This window comes from Oryx dammah, unplaced genomic scaffold (genome assembly GCF_014754425.2).
Source record: "Oryx dammah isolate SB20612 unplaced genomic scaffold, SCBI_Odam_1.1 HiC_scaffold_27, whole genome shotgun sequence".
NCBI lineage: Eukaryota > Metazoa > Chordata > Mammalia > Artiodactyla > Bovidae > Oryx > Oryx dammah.
In genome coordinates, this window is record NW_024070211.1 from 56,269,921 (window position 1) to 56,291,494 (window position 21,574).

General features: G+C 33.2%; 1 protein-coding gene across 4 annotated transcripts in view; it reads right to left on the reverse strand.

Moving 5' to 3' along the window:
* Positions 1-21,574, reverse strand: part of GLS (glutaminase) — an 89,162-nt gene that overhangs the window by 20,551 nt on the left and 47,037 nt on the right. For 2 of the 4 annotated variants that reach the window (XM_040228911.1, XM_040228914.1), the window contains 2 exons: positions 15,816-15,947; positions 14,815-14,907 (listed from right to left, as the gene is read on the reverse strand). In XM_040228911.1, the coding sequence (XP_040084845.1) occupies positions 14,815-14,907; positions 15,816-15,947 (225 nt within the window). Of the gene's footprint in view, positions 1-10,969; positions 13,857-14,814; positions 14,908-15,815; positions 15,948-21,574 lie in introns of those variants that run through there. The other 2 variants (XM_040228912.1, XM_040228913.1) reach the window with 2 other exon arrangements.

The window sequence follows — 21,574 nt, forward strand, 5'->3', positions numbered from 1 at the left end:
TACTTTTCTTTCATTTATTCTATCATATTTGATTAGTATTTTTAAAAGATAAAGATACCGCTAACTATTGATGTTTCTCCTGCATCCATTCCTTTTCTGCCCAGAGGTGAGCTTCACTGAAGACTGGAGTGTATGTTCTTATACTTTAACTACATTGTGTATTTGTCTCATAAAGTCTGTTATGGGTATATAAACACAGTGTCACAGAATATACCATTTCACCTTCTTTATAGCACTTAAAATAAACTAGAACTACATGTATCAGTATTAAGAAATTAATTATATTAAATTATTTTAGTAATTCTTTATTCAATATCTGCATTCCCTTATAGACTGCAAACACCAAGAGCTGGACCATACTTGTCTCATTAACTGCTGCCTATCTTAAGCACTTTGCAGTTTCTGGGACATAATAGGCAATAAATAAACATTGGTTGAATGAAGAACTAATTCATGAGTGAATAATAAGATAATGCTGATGTTGGTTTATATAAAATGTGAGCTACTCCACCAAGTTAAGTTGGCTAAATACCTTAAACTAAATCTGTTACGAGATTTAAACAAAAACTAATAGATACTTAGATAATCAGTTCTTAATAGGAAGAACAAAAAAATAATTTTAAAGGTTATATATTAATTTATATAAAGGGATCTAATATTGGACACTGGTGGGGGACCTACATACAGGAGCAGGAAAGAGAAGAAAACACACATAAAAGGAAAACAAAATTGTTGGTGTAGAAGGCATGTAAAACTATTTGGTAACTAAGTAAAACAGGGACTAACAATATTGAAGAGAAAACCTAGAGACCAGAAGAGTCTTAGCCACTTTCTTACAGCTACATAAGTGGGAAAGCAACTTCACAGAAAAAATCGACTGTCTGACCACTTTTGCACCACACTACTGGTACAAATACATTATACATAATACATTATTATAAAAGCAATTCTGGGAGAAAACAGATGGAAAATGCATTCATTTACCAGTCATCTGACAGAATAAGTGCACTGGGAAAGGAAGAAGCTATTTCTTAAAATACACTTTAATAACAAAATTGTTTCTTCATGATCTAGTATAAATGGCATGTTTTTGTGATTTTTTGCTTACATTTAACATTGTCATTAAACTAAATATCAAACATATAGAAGGACAACTGTAAATGGCTCTAAATGATGATAGAATATTTCATTTTTTAAATCACTGAATCATTCTCATTCTACTGGTTTCCAAAAAAAAATCTTTATACTAAAAAGTACAGACATGAACAAAGATACAGTCACTTTTGCATAATTAAGTTCCAGATCATTGAACAATTATACATAAAAAGGATTAATGAAAAGGATTAATGAAAGCCCTGAACTTTGATCTCTGTGAAAAATCAGGATTTATAAAAGTTTTAATAAACTGAGTTTAGCTAACAGGCCTTTAGACAAGGCAAACAAAAGGATGAAAATGCATCTTTTGCATCTGGAAGAGAAGGGAACTCCTCCAAACTCATTTAACAAGGCTATCATAACCGCAATACCAAAACCAGACAAAAGACATCACAAAAAAAGAAAATGACACATCAGTATCCATGATGATTACAGATGCAAAAATCCTCAACAAAATATTAGCAAAGCAAATTTAGCAATTCACTAGAAGGGTCATACACTGTGATCATGTGGGATTTACTGCAGGGGTGCAAGGATGGGTCAACATACACAAATCAGTCAATGTGTTACACCAGATTAACAAAATGAAAGATAAAAATCATATGGTCATCTCAATAGATGCAGAAAAAGCATTTGACAAAATTCAACATCCATTTATGATTAAAGAAAAAACCTCTCAACAAAGTGGGGAATGTACCTCAACATAATAAAGGGCATATATGACAAGTCCACAGTTAACACCATACTTAATAGTGAAAAGTTGGAAGCTTTTCTTCTAAGATCATAAAGAAAATAAAGATGTGCACTTTCACTATTTTTATTCAACATCGTACTTGAAGTTCTAGACAAAGCAAACAGACAAGAAAAAGATAAGAAATCCAAACTGGAAAGAAAAGAGTAAAACTGTTACTATCTGCAGAAGACATATTATACATAGAAAACCCTAAAAGCTCCATCAGAAAACTGCTAGAACTAATAAATTCAGTGAAGTTGTAGGATACAAAATCAATACACAAAAGTCTGCTGCATTTCTATACACTATTAACAAACTATCAAAAGAGAGAAATTAAGAAAACAATCTCATTTGCAATTACATCAAAAGGAATAAAACACCTAGGAATAAACTTAACCAAGGAGATGAAAGACCTATACATTGAAAACTACAAGATTAATGAAAGAAACTGAAGACAACAAAAACAGAAAAATATTTCATGCTCAAGGACTAAAATACTGTTAAAATGTCAATACTTCTCCAAGTAATATACAGATTTAATGCAATTCCTATCAAAATTCCAGTGGTATTTTTCACAGAAACAGAAAAAAACAACCTCTAAAATTTTCACAGAACCACAAAGATCCCAAATATTCAGGGCAATCTTGAGAAAGTCCCTAATGTCAAACCATATTAAAAATGATAGTAATTAAAATAGGTGGTATTGGAATAAAAACACATACAGAGATCAATGGACTAGAATAGAACCCAGATATAAAGCCACACAGATATAGTCAATTAATTTACAACAAAGGAGCAAGAAAATACACAATAGAGAAAGAAGAGTCTCTTCAATAAATGGTGTTAGGGAAACTGGACAGCTACATACAAAGGAATAAAAGAAGACCACTATCATATACCATACCCAAAACTAAACTCAACATGGATTAAAAACTTGAACCTAAAACCCCAAATCATAAAACTCCCAGAATGAAACAAGCGGTAAGCTTCGTGACCTGAGTCTTGGCAATGATCTTTTTGAATCTGACACTGAAAGCAAAAATAAACAAGCCAGACTACCTCAAACTAAAAACCTTCTGCACAGCAAAGGAGACCATCAACAAAATGAAAAACAAACTACTTAATAGGAGAAAATATTTGTAAACCACGTGTGATAAGGGGCTAATATCCAAATTATGTAAAGAATTCACACAACCCAACAGTACATTTAAAAAGTCCAACTAAAAAATGAGATCTAAAAAGACATTTTCCCAAAGACATTCAGATGACCAAGAGGTACATGAGAATACGTTCTGCATTATGATCAGGGAAATGCAAATCAAAACCAAAATGAAATATCCCACCTGATAGAGAGGTTATTATAAAAAAATACGGAAACAGAAGAAGGTGAGGATACAGAGAAAAAGGAATCCTTGGGCACTGCTGGTGGTAATGTAAACTGGCACAGCCACTATGGAACAGCATGGATGTCATTGAAAAAATTAAAAACAGAACTACCATATGATCCAGCATCTCCATTTCTGGGTCTTTACTGAAGAAAATATGCTGACTTGAAAACATACATGCACCCCCACATCCACTGCAGCATTATTTACAACAGCCAACACAGAAACACAGTGTCTGTCAATGGATGAGTGGATATAAAATTGTTGACACACATGTGTACACACAGGATTATTACAGAAACATAAAAAAGAAGAAAACCCTGCTATTTAAGACAACATAGATGGACCTCAAGGGCCTTGTACTACATGAAGTAAGGCACACAGAGAAAGACAAATACTATGATCTTTCTCATATCTGGAACCTAAACACAAGCTCATAAATACAGAGGACAGATTCGTGGTTCCAAGGGGTGGGGGCAGAGGGTGGGGAAAATGGGTGAACACAGTTGACCCTTGAACAACACAAGTTTGAACTGTGTGGGTCAACATCTGTATGTCCCCCACCCCCAATAAATACATACTGCATTTAGTATTATAGAATCTGCCAGTTGGTCAAATCCATGGATGCGGAACCAAGGGCACAGAAGGTGTACTGTAAAGCTGTATGTGGATTTTCAACAGCATGGGAGGATCAGGGATCCTTATCCCTATGTTGTTAAAGATCAACTGTATATACATCTGGTTATGTTTTTTCAAGAATATGACACAAAATTTTAAAACACTGTGCTTGAGCCCCCAAACCAACTTCTGGAACAAAACAAAGAGTCTATCAGAATCAGGTAGAAATATTGCAAATGGGCTATTATCACAGTATCACTTCTTAAAGAAGTTTTTATTGCTTCCTATACTTAAAAATTTGTTTTTAACATTCTAAAAAAAGAAAAGAGCTGTCTATGAATAAGTCAAGTGGTCCAGGTGGTCATTAACTCCCAGATATCCAGGTAAGGTTTTTACTTCATTCAACAATTAACAATGTAATGGAACAGACTGAAGTTATTTAGCTTTTCGGGGTAGTGCTTGTTTAACAAAGTTTGAGATTTTCAAATTAAGATAGAACAGTGACATACGTTCTTTTTTGTAGATACAACACTATTTGAAATCACCTTATGCAATTACTTAGCTAGGCTGTTTTTTGCTATACTACCTCCTTGTATATACGGTCTATAAGATTGTGTCTCGTGATCCTGCCCAGAACACAAAACAATTCCTGGCTTGTAGTGGCTGCTCCATAATTACTACATGAAGGCAAATGAACAAAAGAATAAACTTCTGCACCTATTCTGTATGTTATCTGTAAAACACTTTCAAACTTCTCTGGTAGTACCCGCCTTCTTCCCTTTTCATTGCGTCTCTACAAAAGAAGCTGTCTAGGGCAAAATTAATTACAACATGGTCACTAGATTTGGCCACAAGTTCTGTAAAACCTGTTTGCTTTTGTGCATTGTAGCCAGCAACTTAATGAAGATAGCTATTGCAGATTTTTCTGATCAGAAGGAACACAAGCAATTACTTCATAGTCAAAACCAGTCCTTTCTCCTAGTGATATATTCTGCTGAACATATACAGTCAACAAGAAGCTTAATGAGATGGTTTTAAAATGAACTTTAAAAAAATTCATGTGTTTAGACTCTTATGCTTACATTTAGTCATCTATTTGGTAGGAATGGGTTAACAGATAATCATATTTTTAAATGGATGTCAGGATTTGAAGGGTGAATTTTATTAACTGATCAAACTGAAAATATTTGAGATTTTTAAAGAATACTAGAAAATAAGTGGTAGACTGAGTCAATATACAAAAATCTCCTTTACCTACATTAGACTTGAGCCTTAAAATTGTATGTCAAAATCATTTGGCATTATTTATAGACAAGTCAACATCTACAATCATTACGTACTGAAAAAAAGCTGACAGTGACATCAAAACGTTGGCTATTTTATTTTTTTCTTTGTACAGGAGCCAAACTTACAATAGATAAAATTGAAAATCTGAAATGTTCTAGAAGTTTGAGCGCTCAAGGATATTCAGATGCCAGCGACGTTTAATGTGCTTGCTCATATATAGCACAGAAAACTCCACTCTGTCAATCCTAGAGTTATAGAATGGAAGCAGCCTCCCTGCTTCTATGGATTGTGATCATCATAGGGAGGAGAACCTTGCCTCTTACATCAGCATCTCTAACACCTAACATACTGCCTGAATAGTGTGTGTGTGAATATGAAAAGAAAAGCAAATCAAAACTCAAAATTCATGCCCATAAGATATCACATCCGGCTACCCACTTAGACTGTATGCCCAACTAACTGCCCAGCATTCACTGATGTTTTTTAAGTGAAAAAAAATGCTAGGTAAACCGAAAGTTTCAATTATCAAAAACTTCTGCAGAAAATCCCAAATTTTTAACACCAAATTCTAAGCCTCACAATGGCAGTAAGAACTTCTGCATAGCAAAAACTACAAAACACAGTATGCAAATAGCAGCTCTACATCCAAAAGGCCCTACACACACGGTAAACCTATACTAACAAGAAAGCAAGCAGATCATTACAGAACAAAGTCCAACATGTAAGGTATACAAAATAAATAACAGTGACGGTTCTGTGGCAGATATATACGGTGGATATAAAACAAAACTGCACAACAGAGACAAAAATCAAAGCTTCTGCAGTTTTTATTACTTGGCTAAAAACACTGCAATTAGTTTTTTCTCCCTTGTTTCTCCTTTAGGTGAAAAAGAAAAAATGTCATACAATGACTCTTGTAATAGCATGCTTTCGTTGAAACACTTCAACAACAGGTAAGAGAAAGTTAAGCTCTACTTCCTGCTTCATGAAAACTGTTTTCTAAAGTTTCTCTTTCAGGTAAAAAGAGGAAACATTAGGCAGAAACATTTTATTGGTATGATTAAAGTGGGTTAATGGTATTAGTTAAAAGAATTTTAACAAAATCATTTGTCCTACAATTTCAAAGGATATCAATAAAGTTCCATTCTGCAAAAACTGTAACATGTATTCATTTCAATTCAAAGCAGAAAATATTATTTAGTTCATTTCTGTATTTAAATTATAAATCTTCTACACAGACCTGGACCCACAGGTGCATGTATTCAAAGTCAACTGTAAAATAAATTACCAACAAGTTACATCATATTGATAAGTTTATACTTTATCAATTGTGAATTTAAAAAAATAACATTTTAAAGAAAATAAAAGCAGAGTGAAAAATGTTAACAACATGAAATAATTTGGAAATTAACCTACCAGCAATATGAAGGTTTGAAAATGAAAGCCCATTTTATGAGCAACTCTGATACAATTTTTAAAGTTATCTCATTTTAAGCCCAAAATGAGTTATTGTCAGGAAAGGATGAAAAAGAAACAATACTCAAGATTAACAGATTTTGAGTTTTTCAATTAGGATTCTTTAATTTTGAGAGACTACAAGGAAAAACAAAACAGACCTTGGGTGTAATTAAATTAATAATTGATATAATTCTATACATCATTAATCACCCTTAATGGATAAAAGACTTAAGTTTTATGTCATCCCTCAAAGGACGAATTGTAGTGATCCTTAGTGATGATTTATGAAAGGCACACACAAAATAATGAAAACTCGTCATTTGAAGCTAAAGAAAAGTTTAACAAGAGACCGAAGATCATGATTTTAATTTGGATCTTACAATGAAATACCCAAACACGAATAGTTATATCTGCATAACTAATGCTAGTATTTCAGCATCATTCTAATTTAATAGATATAACGTGAAAGCAAGCATTCAATACAAGCAAGCTTATACTGAATGAGTCAGTCTCTTTAAAGTTCAGGTTTTCACTTATACAAATTTGGGGGGAGAAGAGTTTCCTAGACAACTTTAAATTTTGAGAAGAAACAGTAGTGTTTTTTTTTTAAAGAATAATAAAAAAGTTTTAACATTTAAATCAACTCTTGAAAAAATTAATGCACTTCAAGAATAGCAATATATATCTCCTTCATAAAAAAAAATCCCAGAACTATGAAGTATATTGATACTGAGGATAATACACACAATAAAGTATCAGGCAACTACAGAGCCTTTTTCTGAAGCCATTCAAAGAACCAAGTATCTAAAGCAGAAACAATGGAACTAGCTAGGTATTTTGCACAGTATGTGCTGGGAAAAGCTAACTGGAAAAAAAAATTTTTCCAGAAAACATATTTTTGGAACTCCAATAACCTTTTCGCTACTTGAAAATCTTTTTTACTTATATATTTAGCCTAATCTCAAAGGAATTTATTTTTAAAAGCCAAGGGTGCAACATTTATTTTTAGAGTCACATTTCTGTTACCCTTTAGTTTTTTCAAAGATTCTGGGGTCATGATTTATTTTTAGAACTACTGTATACTTGTGACAAAAATTTCTAGCTTTATTAGTCTTTATAAATGCGGCATATACTATATACTAGAAAAATACAATTAGTTTTAATAAACAATGATGGGATGATTAGTTTGTAAATAACTTACAATCATATTAACCAGTACTGCCAATTATACCTGGAGAATTCCTTGAACAGAGGAGCCTGGTGGGCTACAGTCCACAGGGTCACAAAGAGTCAGACACGACTGAAGTCATCTAGTGTGCATGCCCATGCACACACACACAGGATAAAAATAACCAACAAATAAAAGGCTGCCCCAAAATACATAAAACAAACCAACCCTATCAAAGAAGGTAGGGGGAGTAAATGTGCTAATTGAGAAAGCAAGGTGCTACCTGGAAAAGAGGGTTGGGAGGAATGGGAGTTTGCGGTAAGATAACCCTCAATTCCTTTCCAGCTCAACCATGTGATTCTAATAAATTACAAGACTACAGTAAATGAAAGAACAAAGACCTAGAACAGCTGAACCGTATTTTAAAAATAAAAGAAATTCTTCAGCTATTTATAGGATATGAATTAAAATTATAACAGAGTTTCAAGCAGAATTGTTAGGCAGGAGAGATTTTCACTATATAAAAAATCTCCAGAAATATAATAAATAGAAATTTAAAACTGTTTCAGGTAAGAATTTTTCCTTTTAAAAGCTAAGCCTTCCAAACAGGTAATTTCAACCAGCTGAGACATTAGGATTGAAAATATTTTAGCAAGGTAAATACTTAATGAAATAAAAATCATTATTTTTTGATAATACTATGTCCAGAAAAATAAGATCCTCAGATATTAAAATCTCACTTAAGTATACCAAAATTGTTCTTTACCACTGAGATTTTAACTAAAATACTTCCAAATCAGTAAATGAAATTTAAAGTTTAAAGTCTAATAATAATACCAAAATTATGAAGTCAACTGCCAGAATTTGTCATTTCATTACTCTTTCCTTTGAGCCTCCATGCTGGACTGGGTACAAGTTCATCAAAGTACTTGGAATCAAGGATCATTACTTGTTCTTCTTCTTTTTTTTTAATGTAACCAATTTAACAGTTCCCAACAAGAAATGTTTTGTATATTACGCCCAAAATACCAAAAATGAAATGTGCCAAGTGCTAATTAGTAGTCTATTCATTTTAATTAAAGATAAATGGATTAGGAAACCATTATAAAAGTTTTGATCCTCACTGGTTTTACATCTTTTACATATCTCAAAAATCTCCATAGCTACAACTTATTAAAATTACTAGGATAAACAATCTACTAAACACTTAAGGTAAACTAAATCAACCTTAAACTTCCTTTCATATGCTCACAAAACAAATTTAGAAAGGAACATTTTAAAACTACAGGAAGAAAAAAAAAAAATAAAACTACAGGAAGAGAATCAATTCATTAAATAAAGACTTATATCAGTCTATTTAATATTTTTTTAAGTGCCTTTTCTATTACTATTTAAGGACTCTAAAAAAATCAAGTTTTGTGAGCTCTGTTTTATATTGGATAGATTTTGTCCTAGCTTTACAGTATTTTTAAGAATTCTAGACTAAGTGTAATTCCTGCCCTTCTCTTCTCCAGGGAATCTTCCCAACCCAGGGATCGAACCCAGGCTTCCCGCATTGCAGGTGAATTCTTTAACCATCTGAGCCACCAGGGAAGTTCAGTACATTCCTAAACTTCTTCAATGTGCACTGTGTGCTATTCACATTAATAAACTACAACTGGGATAGAGAGAGGGAAAAAAGGAATAAAAGAATCTTAGTCCAATTAAATTCCTTCCATTTCTAAACAGTGTAGAAAGCAAATGTTAACTGTGTTACAATTTAAAATAAAAGTGGTTGAACTTGATATACCTGAATCTATGTTCATGCATAATTTTGGCTTTGAACTACATAACAGTGAATGGACAAGTGTACTATGAAAAAATTTGAGTAAAAATCTGAGGGATGGGGCATGATGAATCATAACAAGCCCCACCTCCAATTCATCTGGTTTTAATTAAATATTACACTTAATATAAAATGGTAAAGGAAGAACTGAATGGAAAGCATGTTGTTAAAAAACTAAAAATTGTGCACAAGTTTTGGAATAAAATTATTCCATAGAGTAAACTGTTGTAACTAAGAAGTCCATTATTTAAGTTGTATACAATCCTTCCATATAATAATTTTGGAAACTAAAGTCAGCTTCCACAGGAACTCTGATGTTCTTGCTTTCCCTTTTGTGCAGTTCTCCAATATCATTATTCTCCTCTCTGACAGTGCTAGTAGTGAATGGGAGCAAAACAGAAACCACATATCTTTAAAGGTAAACTGAAAAAAGTAAAATGTGCTATATTTTATAAGTTCTGGGTCGGCAAAAATTCAAAGTTCTTCTACAACAAAACCTAGATCAATGAACCATTTATACAGGACATACTGTATAGAAATAACTGCTACTGGTTTTCAGAATATGAATGCATGGATAAAGACAGACAAATAAATAGACATCTATTATATACACATTCACATACATTTATATAAATTATCATGATACAAACTGACAATATCAGTATACATTCAGTGGTTCTTTCACATGCATGCCTATGAAACTACACTTTCAGACCAAGCTCTCCAAGTTACCTGTTTCAAAGGGACTAAAAACACCAACAAAACAACCCCAAATATATCTTTAAAAGCTAGTGATCACAAACTTAGAAACTGAATATATCATGACAACGGATCTCCCTATTTACTAGTCCCAAAAGAACATTATGGAAAAAAATCCCACAGATAAATAGAAATTCCTATGAACAACAGTATTTCCCCTTCACACAGTTTTAAAAACTTCACCAATATATTTGGGATGTTTCTCTGGATATGAATGGAAAATTTCATCAAACAAAAACTTGAAGTACTGTATTTGACCTGCAATGCACATACATTGTAATTTGGACCATGCTGTAGAACTATACTAAGTTCCTTCTGAAAATTAAATTTCTTAAAAAGTAGTTAAGGTGAATTTCAGTTTTACAGTTTTTCTACTCAATATAAATTCTATTGAGGTTTACAATTTTATTCTAATGCAATAATACTCTAATTTTAGCAACATTTCTCCTATTCTGGACAACTGATAAAGCAACAATTATATAGTGAATCAGTGATATTCTTGCTCAGAAAGCAGAAAGAATCTGTAAATGGAGGAGAGCTTTTTTTCCTGTCGTTAAGTGGAAAAACAACAAAAAAAAAAATTAGGAAAAAAGTCTTTATTCAAATACTTCTAATACAACCAATTGAAAAACATCCTCCCCGAAAGTAAAAAAAAAAAAAACCACCCACACTATACTACATTAAAAAATAGAGAGAATCAAATGAAGCCTTTGAGTATTTCTATAGTTTCTCTTCACAGAAGTCTCAGAATTAACTAAAATTATAAAGAATTTTTATTATATCTTTATAAAGCATGACTTTTAAAGTTAAAATTCCATTTGTTATACTTAAAATGCTGGAGTTGCTTTTATAAAAAAAAAAACAATAAAATCAGCTTAAAATAAATTTATTGTACAATACAAAAAGTAGGCATACTGGAAAATAAAAGGTACATTAATATACAAAGCAAATAAAAGAAAGCTAAATAACACAAATGGATTAATCCAAACACTAAGATAAAATGCACAACATTTATGCTAAAAATAAAGTATTTCAGAAAGGATATGCATTTCAAATGAAATGTTAATGATGGAAAAAAAAAAGAAAAACAAATATGCTAACTTCAAAATGCTTGAATATCAAGAATCAGTAATGGCATAAAACATTAAATTCAACAATACTGGGTACTTTTCAATAACTTTATTTGAAAAGGTATTTAAAATACTGAAAGAATCAAAATAATGTTTTTAAATCTGGCAAAGATTTTCCTCTTTTTTTTTTTTTTAAAGTAAAGTTTGAGGACCTATTCACAATGTCTTCTCTCTTCTTCCATTTATACCTTCCTACAAAAACTTCTGAATGCTCATCTTTAACAGGATGAATAGCTTAGAAAACCCTTCTCTACTGGTGTGTATTTAAGCCTTATCAACATAGTAAGTGGCACAAATTAGCATCATTTTGAAATCTGTACAAATGTAGATACAATATGAAACATGAAATTTTCATTTTATAAAGTAAAACCCACCTTCAAATGAAACAGTAAAATGTAACAATTAGAGCGTGGGAGAGGGGAGCCTTTTTTTTGGAAACTACCAATTAAAGACATTCAGTCCCCAAACCACAAATAGCTCTGTGAATTAATATGAATCACACTGTTCAAAGGTATAGCAGAGTTAAGGTATAAATGTATGGAGAAAGCAGACACACCACTTTCATGTAAATGGCCAAACCAGAAACATCCAGTTAGGATATGCATCTGTACATCAGAGGAACAATTAGCCATAAAATCCTTGGCTAATATCTTCTAAAACTTACTGTATAACTAGTTTAAAAATATGTTTAATACTTCAGTTGGGCCAAAAGGCCTTTAAACAAGTTTGGAAGAGAACTTCTTTTCCTAATATCATAGTTCCCAAACTCATATAATCAAGATTTTCTACAACTGTGTTTGCACTTGCATCTAAACCATCCAGGAAAATATTTTTTTGCTACACTGTAATTACTATTTTAGACTTTACCCTATACCACATGTATGCCATGATACTAAGAAACTACAAGTTCTCCTTCTGACTCCATCCCTGTCCTTCCAAAATCTTGAAGCTCTAGGGAACTGTGGGGAGAAACAGAGAGGTATATAGAGGAAGGAAGAAGTATGAATAGGATCCTACAAAACTTTACAATTACTTTGCCAAGACAGACTTTAAACATTGTGAATTATTTCAAATTTAGGCTGTGTTGAACCTATAGTCCTCTTAAAAACAAGTTTTGATTCTCAATATTGCATTATTATAACCAAACAAAAGGATTAAAATCTAACAGGTTTATTTTAATAGCATACTTACTACCTTCATACTGAATTCATTTCCTAACTACTTTCAAATAAAACAAGCTTTATGAGATATAATTTATCGCAAAGTTCATTAGCATTTGTGAAATTATTATAATTATTAAAAGCTAAAAACCAAAATTCACCATTCACACTTAAATATAACACAGAAAAAGTTACATGGGTAATATGAAAATAAAACTGTTCAGGTAAACATTTCACTTGAAGACAGTCACTGCTGCTCCTTCTGAGTAACCATTATAGGTTTTAAACAGTGAAACATGTCATTATCTTACATCGGAAATTCTTTGGCTGGAATGCTTTAGTAACATAAGACACTCCTGTACATAACAATTCTGACAGAACAAAGGAGTTGAAAGTGAAAAAGCAAAAATATTTTGAAGTATTTGATAAAATTTTAAATAAATTTTTAAAAATTTAAAGCCAAAAAAAAGCAAAGCAAATCTATCTGCTGCTATATTAAATAATTTGGAAATCATAATTATGTCTTTTTATTTTTGTATTTAGCACAGAAATACTTTGTATTGCTACTAGAGACACCGTGTCAATTTTAAAACTGGAAAATAAAGAAATGTGATGAAATTTATGAGTTCAATGTGTGGGTTTCAGAACCAAGAAATTACAAATTTCTCTTATTTTAAAATAGGATTATTTGACTACATATAGTTAAAATTTTAATTACACCAAGGAAAAATTTAAAGAAATTCTTCCTTTCATTAAAAAAAAAATCTGCTTTATTTATACTTTTTAAAAGACTGACAAATCCACTTTTTAATCTGTTAACTTTACACAAAGATTAAAAAAAAAAAAAAAAGCTTTATGGCTCCAGCACCCAAGGTTTAAAGCACAAAAATCTCAATAAATATAGTACGCAAAAAAAACTAAAGATGTTTGAAAGGTTAAGTGAAGAACATTCTGAAACTACAACCCATATCTTTAGCTTTTCTCTCCCAGACTTTCCATTCTATATACTACAGTTGTAGAGATGTCCTCATTTGACTCAGGTGACACTTTTTTCCATACTGTCTCTTTTAAAGCAAGTTCTTGTTGGAGACTTTCATAGTCCAATGGTCCAAAGGAATGCTAGTTGTTCAAGCAACATACATAATTTATTAGTGCACTTGAGTGAAGAAAGGTCCAAGCTATAAAATGGTATTTTTCAATGATGAATGTTATTAAAATCTGTTAGCATTTTCACCCACCACCATCTGATGTTTTGCTCCATGTTACTCATGTTGACGCCCATGGAAGTTTCTATTTTTGTCAGCTTTGAATAATTCTCATGTATTATTAAAAGTCACTTTGAAACTAATGATAGGAAAATTTACTTAGTATGTATTAAAGTTTTTTTCTACTTATAAGTGCTTTGCACATATTAGCTTCAAGTCTAGTTAGGTAATTTTATTCTAAACATTTCCACTTGGGATACAAAGGAATTTAAATTCAAAACAAGTCCCTTAATGCAGTAGATAACAACAAAGACAAAAAGAAAATCTTGTTCCTGAAATTAAGTCCTGACTCCTTTAAAAAGAAGTATATATGTGTAAAAATATGAAGTCAAACACACTGGTAAAAAACAAATATCACTTTGAAATAACAGTGTCAGAACACTGTATCAGACACTTTCTGAAGAAAAATACTTCATCTATAGTGACATATAAAACTTACTATGAAGCTCTGTAAGGCCTATCACTAATACTATAATCCCTTTCCACTTATATATCCATCCACATAAAAATAAACTTCATTTGAGACTATAACTGACAAATATTAAGAGCAAAAATAGGTTTTCTCTTTATAGCATGCAGCACTTTCCAATATTTTTTCTTTTAACAGAGTCAATTCTTAAAAATACTGCTAAAACAGCAGAAAAATGGGGAGGAAACTCTGCTCCTAGGCTAACCAGTTTCAATTTAAATAAAACAGTAATATTTACTATGTATGTCCAGGATGATAACATCAACAATTCAACATTATTCATTTGTTATTAGTAAAAATATGAGGTCACTAACAATTAAAGTAAGTTTTATTTAAACTGGTGAACCTCATTTTCTCTCTCAAAAAAAGTTACATAATAATCTAAATAAGAATTCTGCTTACCCTCTGATCACCACCTTCTCTTCGAGGATCAAGTTTTTTAGCAAAGTGTCTCAAATTATCATAGTTATGGAAATTACACAGAGAAACAAGATCCTGTAATTAAACAAAACAGGTATAATAAGAAACTGACTTAGTCAACGGCTACTGTTTTTCCAAATTTCACTAACACTGTTCAACTTAACTACTATCTCATAGAAAGTACCACTGCATGTTAATAAAGCCGCATGATGTATCAAGAAGACCGAAGTCAAAATGAGAAGACATGGACTAGAGGTATTTGAAAATTTACTACCATAACCTTAGGGCTCAGGCACTCAAAATAAGTAACTTTCATTTTCTGTTAAATGGGCATTATAATAATAGGCCACATGAAGTAATTATTCTATCAAATAACTATAGCACCACAAAAATATTAAAAAGTACTATGGTTACAGTGTATTTTAATCTATAAGGAATCCATTCTCTAATCATTCTCTAGTTTTTGTAAAATATTAAAAAAACTGAAAAATAAACTGGTATTTTAAATGGGAAGATCTGCAGAAAAAATTACAATACTCAGTGCAGACTCTAGGAATTAGTAAATGTAAATAAAACCAGAATATGAAGATACTGAACTAGTTAACAGTAGTAGTAATTTTAAATTGCAGTATTTATTTCCTTAAAAAAAAAAAAAAGACTCAATCTTTCACTTATGGTGAGGTCTAAATGACTCCTCTAAGTTTAATGTCTTTTGCTGAGCTTTTAGAAACTGAAAATTAATTACAACCATGAAATTAAAACTTAAGCATCAAACAAATTTGTAATTTGTGAGGATGATTATATGGGAGCTGTCTGGTAAAGGCAATTTAAAGCTCCTTTGCAAACACTAACATGGCTATTGAGTAACTGACAGACTGGCAGTGAGAATGAAAACAGTCAAACTATGGAAATGAGTAATAAAGTAGAACCATCAGATGGTTCAACTTATATGATCACTATTTTCATTAAGAAAATATGCTTACATGACAGAAGTGAATTCCCTTAACACTGTTGCCCATCTTGTCCAGAGGAGGAGACCAGCACATCATGCCCATGACATTGGGGACAACTAAAAGAATGCCGCCAGCAACTCCAGATTTTGCAGGAAGACCAACCTGAAAATAGTTTGAAAAAATAGACACTTATATTAACATTTTAAAATAAGAAAAGTTATGTCCAACAATAAGGGAACTGGTTAAAATATTACAGTGTATTTCCATACAGTAGCATTCCAACATTAAAACGTAGATAAGTATTAGATTGGTGCAAAAGTAATTGCAGTTTTGCGTTGCTGAACTCTGCCATTTGAAATTGGAACATTCTTAAATGTGGTAATGCTGTACATCATGTTAATGCACATTTCTTGCTTTATGTTTTTTTTGTTGTTAGTGACTTACAGCATGCATGTGTGCCAAGTCATTTCAGCCATGTCCGACTCTTTGCCACCCCAGGGACCGCAGGAACCACCAGGCTCCTCTGTCCATGGGATTCTCCAGGCAGGAATACTGGAGTGGATTGCCATGCCCTCTGCCAGGGTATCTTCCCAACCCAGGGATCGAACATACACATTTCCTGTGGCTCCTGTATGGCAGACAAATTCTTTACCACTGAGTCACCAGGGAAGTCCCAATGACTTATTACTTGCTGTTTATTTTAGCAGGGGAAATCATGTTAGACAAAAAGCGAATTTCAGTGACTTTCTTATCCAAGTTCAAAATGGGTTGCAAATCAAAGGAGACAACGCACAACACTAACAACACATTTGGCCCAGGAACTGCTAAAGAACGTACAGTATGGTGGTGGTTTAGGCAGTTTTGCAAAGGAGATGAGAGCTCTGAGGATGAGGGAGCACAGCAGCTGGCCATCAGAAATAGACAATGACCAACTGAGAGCAGGGTGACAATATACAGCCTTGACGTACTCCTTTTCCTATTTGGAACCAGTCTATTGTTCCACGTCCAGTTCTAACTGGTGCTTCCTGACCTGCATACAGAATTCTGAAGAGGCAGGTCAGGTAGTCAGATATTCCCATCTATTTCAGAATTTTCCACAGTTTATTGTGATCCATACAGTCAAAGGCTTTGGCATAATCAATAAAGCAGAAACAGATGTTTTTCTTGAACTCTCTTGCTATTTTGATGATTCAGCGGATGTTGGCAATTTGATCTCTGGTTCCTCTGCCTTTTCTAAAACCAGCTTGAACATCTGGAAGTTCACAGTTCATGTACTGTTGAAGCCTGGCTTGGAGGATTTTGAGCATTACTTTACAAGCGTGAGATGAGTGCAACTGTGCAGTAGCTTGAGCATTCTTTGGCATTGCCTTTCTTAGGGATTGGAATGAAAACTGCCCTTTTCCAGTCCTGTGGCCACTGCTGAGTTTTCCAGATTTGCTAGCATATTGAGAGCAGCACTTTCATAGCATCATCTTTTAGGATTTGAAATAGCCTGACTAGAATTCCATCACCTCCATTAGCTTTGTTGGAAGTGATGCTTCCTAAGGCCAACTTGACCTTGCATTCCAGTATGTCTGGCTCTAGGTGAGTGATCACACCATCATGATTATCTGAGTCGTGAAGATCTTTTTTTGTACAGTTCTTCTGTGTATTCTTGCCACCTCTTCTTAATATCTTCTGCTTCTGTTAGGTCCATACCATTTCTGCCCTTTATTGAGCCCATCTTTGCATGAAATGGTCCCTTGGTATCTCTAATTTTCTTGAGGAGATCTCTACTCTTTCCCATTCTATTGTTTTCCTTTACTTCTTTGCACTGATCACTGAGGAAGGCTTTCTTACCTCTCTCTCCTTGCTATTCTTTGGAACTCTGCATTCAAATGTGTATATCTTTCCTTTTCTCCTTTGTTTTCCGCTTCTTTTCTTTTCACAGTTATTTGTAAGGCCTCCTCAGACAGCCATTTTGCTTTTTTGCATTTCTTTTTCTTGGGGATTGTCTTGATCCCTGTCTCCTGTACAATATCAAGAACCTCCATTCATAGTTCATCAGGCACTCTATCAGATATAGTCTCTTAAATCTCTCTGTCAATTCTAAACAGGAAAAGGAGTACGTAAAGGCTGTATATCGTCACCCTGCTTATTTAACTTCTATGTAGAGTACATCACGAGAAACGCTGGGTTGGATGAAGCATAAGCTGGAATCAAGATTGCCAGGAGAAATATCAATAACCTCAGATATGCAGATGACACTACCTTTATGGCAGAAAGTGAAGAACTAAAGAGCCTCTTGATGAAAGTGAAAGGACAGTGAAAAAGTTGGCTTAAAGCTCAACATTCAGAAAACGAAGTTCATGACATCCGGTCCCATCACTTCATGGCAAATAGATGGGAAAACAGTGGAAACAGTGTTTATTTTTGGGGGCTCCGAAATCACTGCAGGTGGTGACTGCAGCAATGAAATTAAAAGATGCTTACTCCCTGGAAGAAAAGTTATGAGCAAACTAGACAGCATATTAAAAAGCAGAGACATTACTTTGCCAACAAAGATCTGTTGGTCAAAGCTATGGTTTTTCCGGTAGTCATTATGGATGTGACAGTTGGACTATAAAGAAAGCTGAGTGTCGAAGAATTGATGCTTTTGAACTGTGTTTTGGAAAAGACTCTTTAGAGAGTCCCTTGGACTGCATGGAGATCTAACTAGTCCATCCTAAAGGAAATCAGTCCTGAGCGTTCACTGGAAGGACTATGTTGAAGCTGAAACTCCAATACTTCGGCCACCTGATGCAATGAGCTGACTCATTTAATTGACCCTGATGCTGGGAAAGACTGAAGGCGGGAACAGAAGGGGACAACAGAGGATGAGATGGTTGGATGGCATTACCAACTCAATGGACATGAATTTGGGTAAACTCCGGGAGTCCATGATGGACAGGAAGGCATGGCATGCTGCAGTCCATGGGGTCACAAAGAGTTGGGCACAACTAAGTGACTGAATTGAACTGAGAGCAATCATCAAAGCTGATCCTCATAGCTACACGAGAAGTTGCCCAAGAACTCAACGTTGACCATTCTATGGAATTTGGCATTTGAAGCAAACTGGAAAGGTGAAAAAAGTTTCTTAAGTCGGTGCCTCATGAACTGATCAAAAATCAAAAAAATCGCTGTTTTAAAGTGTCATCTTCTCATTCTACCCAACAACAGTGAATCATTTATTGATCGGATTTTGACACGAAACGAAAAATGGATTGTATATAACAACCTGCGACAACAGCTCAGTGGTTGGATTGAGAAGAAGCTCCAAAACACTTCCCAAAGCCAACCTTGCACCACAAAAAGGTCATGGTCACTGTTTGGTGGTCTCGTGCGAACCCTGGTGAAATCAATATAACTGAGAAGTATGCTCAGTAAATGGATGAGAAGCACTGAAAACTGCAATGCCTGCAGCCAGCACTGGTCAACAGAAAGGGCCCAATTCTCTTCCATGACAATGCCTGATGTTGTACAACCAAGGCTTCAAATTTGAACGAAATGGGTTACAAAATCTCGCCTCATCCGCCATATTCACCTGACCCTCACCAATAGACTACTACTCCTTCAAGCATCTCATTAACTTTTTGCAGGGAAAACACTTCCACAACCAGCAGGAAGCAGAAAATGCTCTCCAAATGTTCACCAAATCCCAACGCATGGATTTTTACACTACAGGAATAAATTTATTTTTCATTGGCAAAAATGTGTTGATTGTAATGGTTCCTACTTTCATTAATAAAGATGTGTTTGAGCCTAATTATAACGATTTAAAATTCAGGGTCCAAAACCACAACTACATTTGTACCAACCTAATATCTACCAATACGTTTGTAATATAGTAAATGAAAAGACAGTTACAAAACACTTGGGATATATTTAATTATGGAAAAAAAATTTTAAAGATATACTCTAAGGAATTTAACTTGTGGACACATTCACATTTTTACTCTTTTGGGCTATATTTTCTAATTGTTCTACAGTAAACTTGTACTGCTTTTAAGTATAATTTATTTTCAAAAAATACTTCATGACTAAAACAATGAGAAATTATCTCTTCCAAGATGACTCTCTGTGGTATACTGGCAGAGAAATTCTAAAGAATAGAGATGAGACGGTACTAATTCAAATTAATCCTCTTCAAAACATTTAAGTTTACATCATGTAAAATTTGACACCAAATATGATACAAGACAAAATTACTGTCATCAGGACAGTGTTTTACTAATGGTTTATTAACAATTCGGACCTCTTACTAGAAGTAACCTTGCACAAAAGTAGCAAAACAAAATAATTACCTGAATGGAACCTACTAATTTATAGCAAATACCAGGGACAATGGAAGAGATGTAGTAAGCAAAATTAATACTCTGACAAACTACATGAAAAATGATCCAGTTTTTTTTTCATTTAAAAATAAGAAAACAGAGGCAGGTTAAGGGGGAGGGTATAGATTTTAAAAAAAATAATAGAGATATAACAATCACAATGCATGGATAGCCCTTATTTGTATTCAAGTGAAATAAACAATGGAATGATTTTTAAGATCATCCAGATAATCTGAACACTGACTAAACTTTTAGTACAGTTGATTTACAATGTTATTTTCTGCTGTACAGCAAAGTGATTCAATTATAAATATACATATTCTTTCTCATATTCTTTTCTATTATTGACTAAATATTTTCATAATATTAAAGGTTAAAATCCTTTTTAGGTTTTTATAGGTAATAATGTTGCTGTGGATTTTTTAGAGTCCTTATCATTCAGAATTACATACTTAACTATGAAAAGAGTAGGGGAAGTAGGTGTAATAAAGATGAAATAAGACTGCTCATGTATTGATAATTACTGAAGTTGAGTGCCAGGTATACTTATTTTTTATTAAAGAATAGTTAATTTATAATGTTGTGTTAGTTTCAGGTATACAACAAATTATTTAAGATATACATATAGTAAGGCCCTTACATACAAACTTTCAAGTTGCAAGCTTTCAAAGATGTGAATGTGCATTTGATTCCAGCAAGGAGCCAGAACCAGTGTCATCAACGTCAAACGTGAGTGAAATTCTAGTTTGCCCTCTATCTCCTACTGCCAATGATCCTTCAGCTCAACCATTTCCCACCTCCTCCAATCAGTAACTCTTCTTGCCTGTTCACTCTACACCAGCCCCTGTATGCTAGCCGTTGTACTGTACTATTACACTTTAAAGTATTGTACTGTAAGAGTAAAAATGTTTTACTTTCTTTTTATGTATTATTTGTATGAGAAATATTATAAACCTATTATAGTACAGTACTATATAGCCAAATGTGTTACTTGGGTACCTATGCTATCTCTCTTGCACTCACAAATTTGCTCTTGGAACAGAACTTGTTCATATGTAGGGGACTTACTGTGTGTGTCTGTGTGTATATATTTCTGATTCTTTTTCCTTATAGGTTATTATAAAATACTGAGTATAGTTCTCTGTACTATACAGTACATAGGTCCTGTGTCTGTGTGGCTATTTCTCTATTCTGTATACAATTTCACTTGTATCTTTTAAGATTCTATACAAAAGTGGTATCATATGATAATGCACCAATTTTTCTATGCTTAACATTTTCAAAATAAAATTTTAGGGCATTACAACTTGATACAGAATGAAACAAGAGAAGTCTCTAACATTTCACAAGTGGCAAATGCACAACAGAGCTCAAAGGAATATATTTTTAAGTTTTAACTTGAATACACTTTAAATCCTTTAAAACACCTATGGTTGT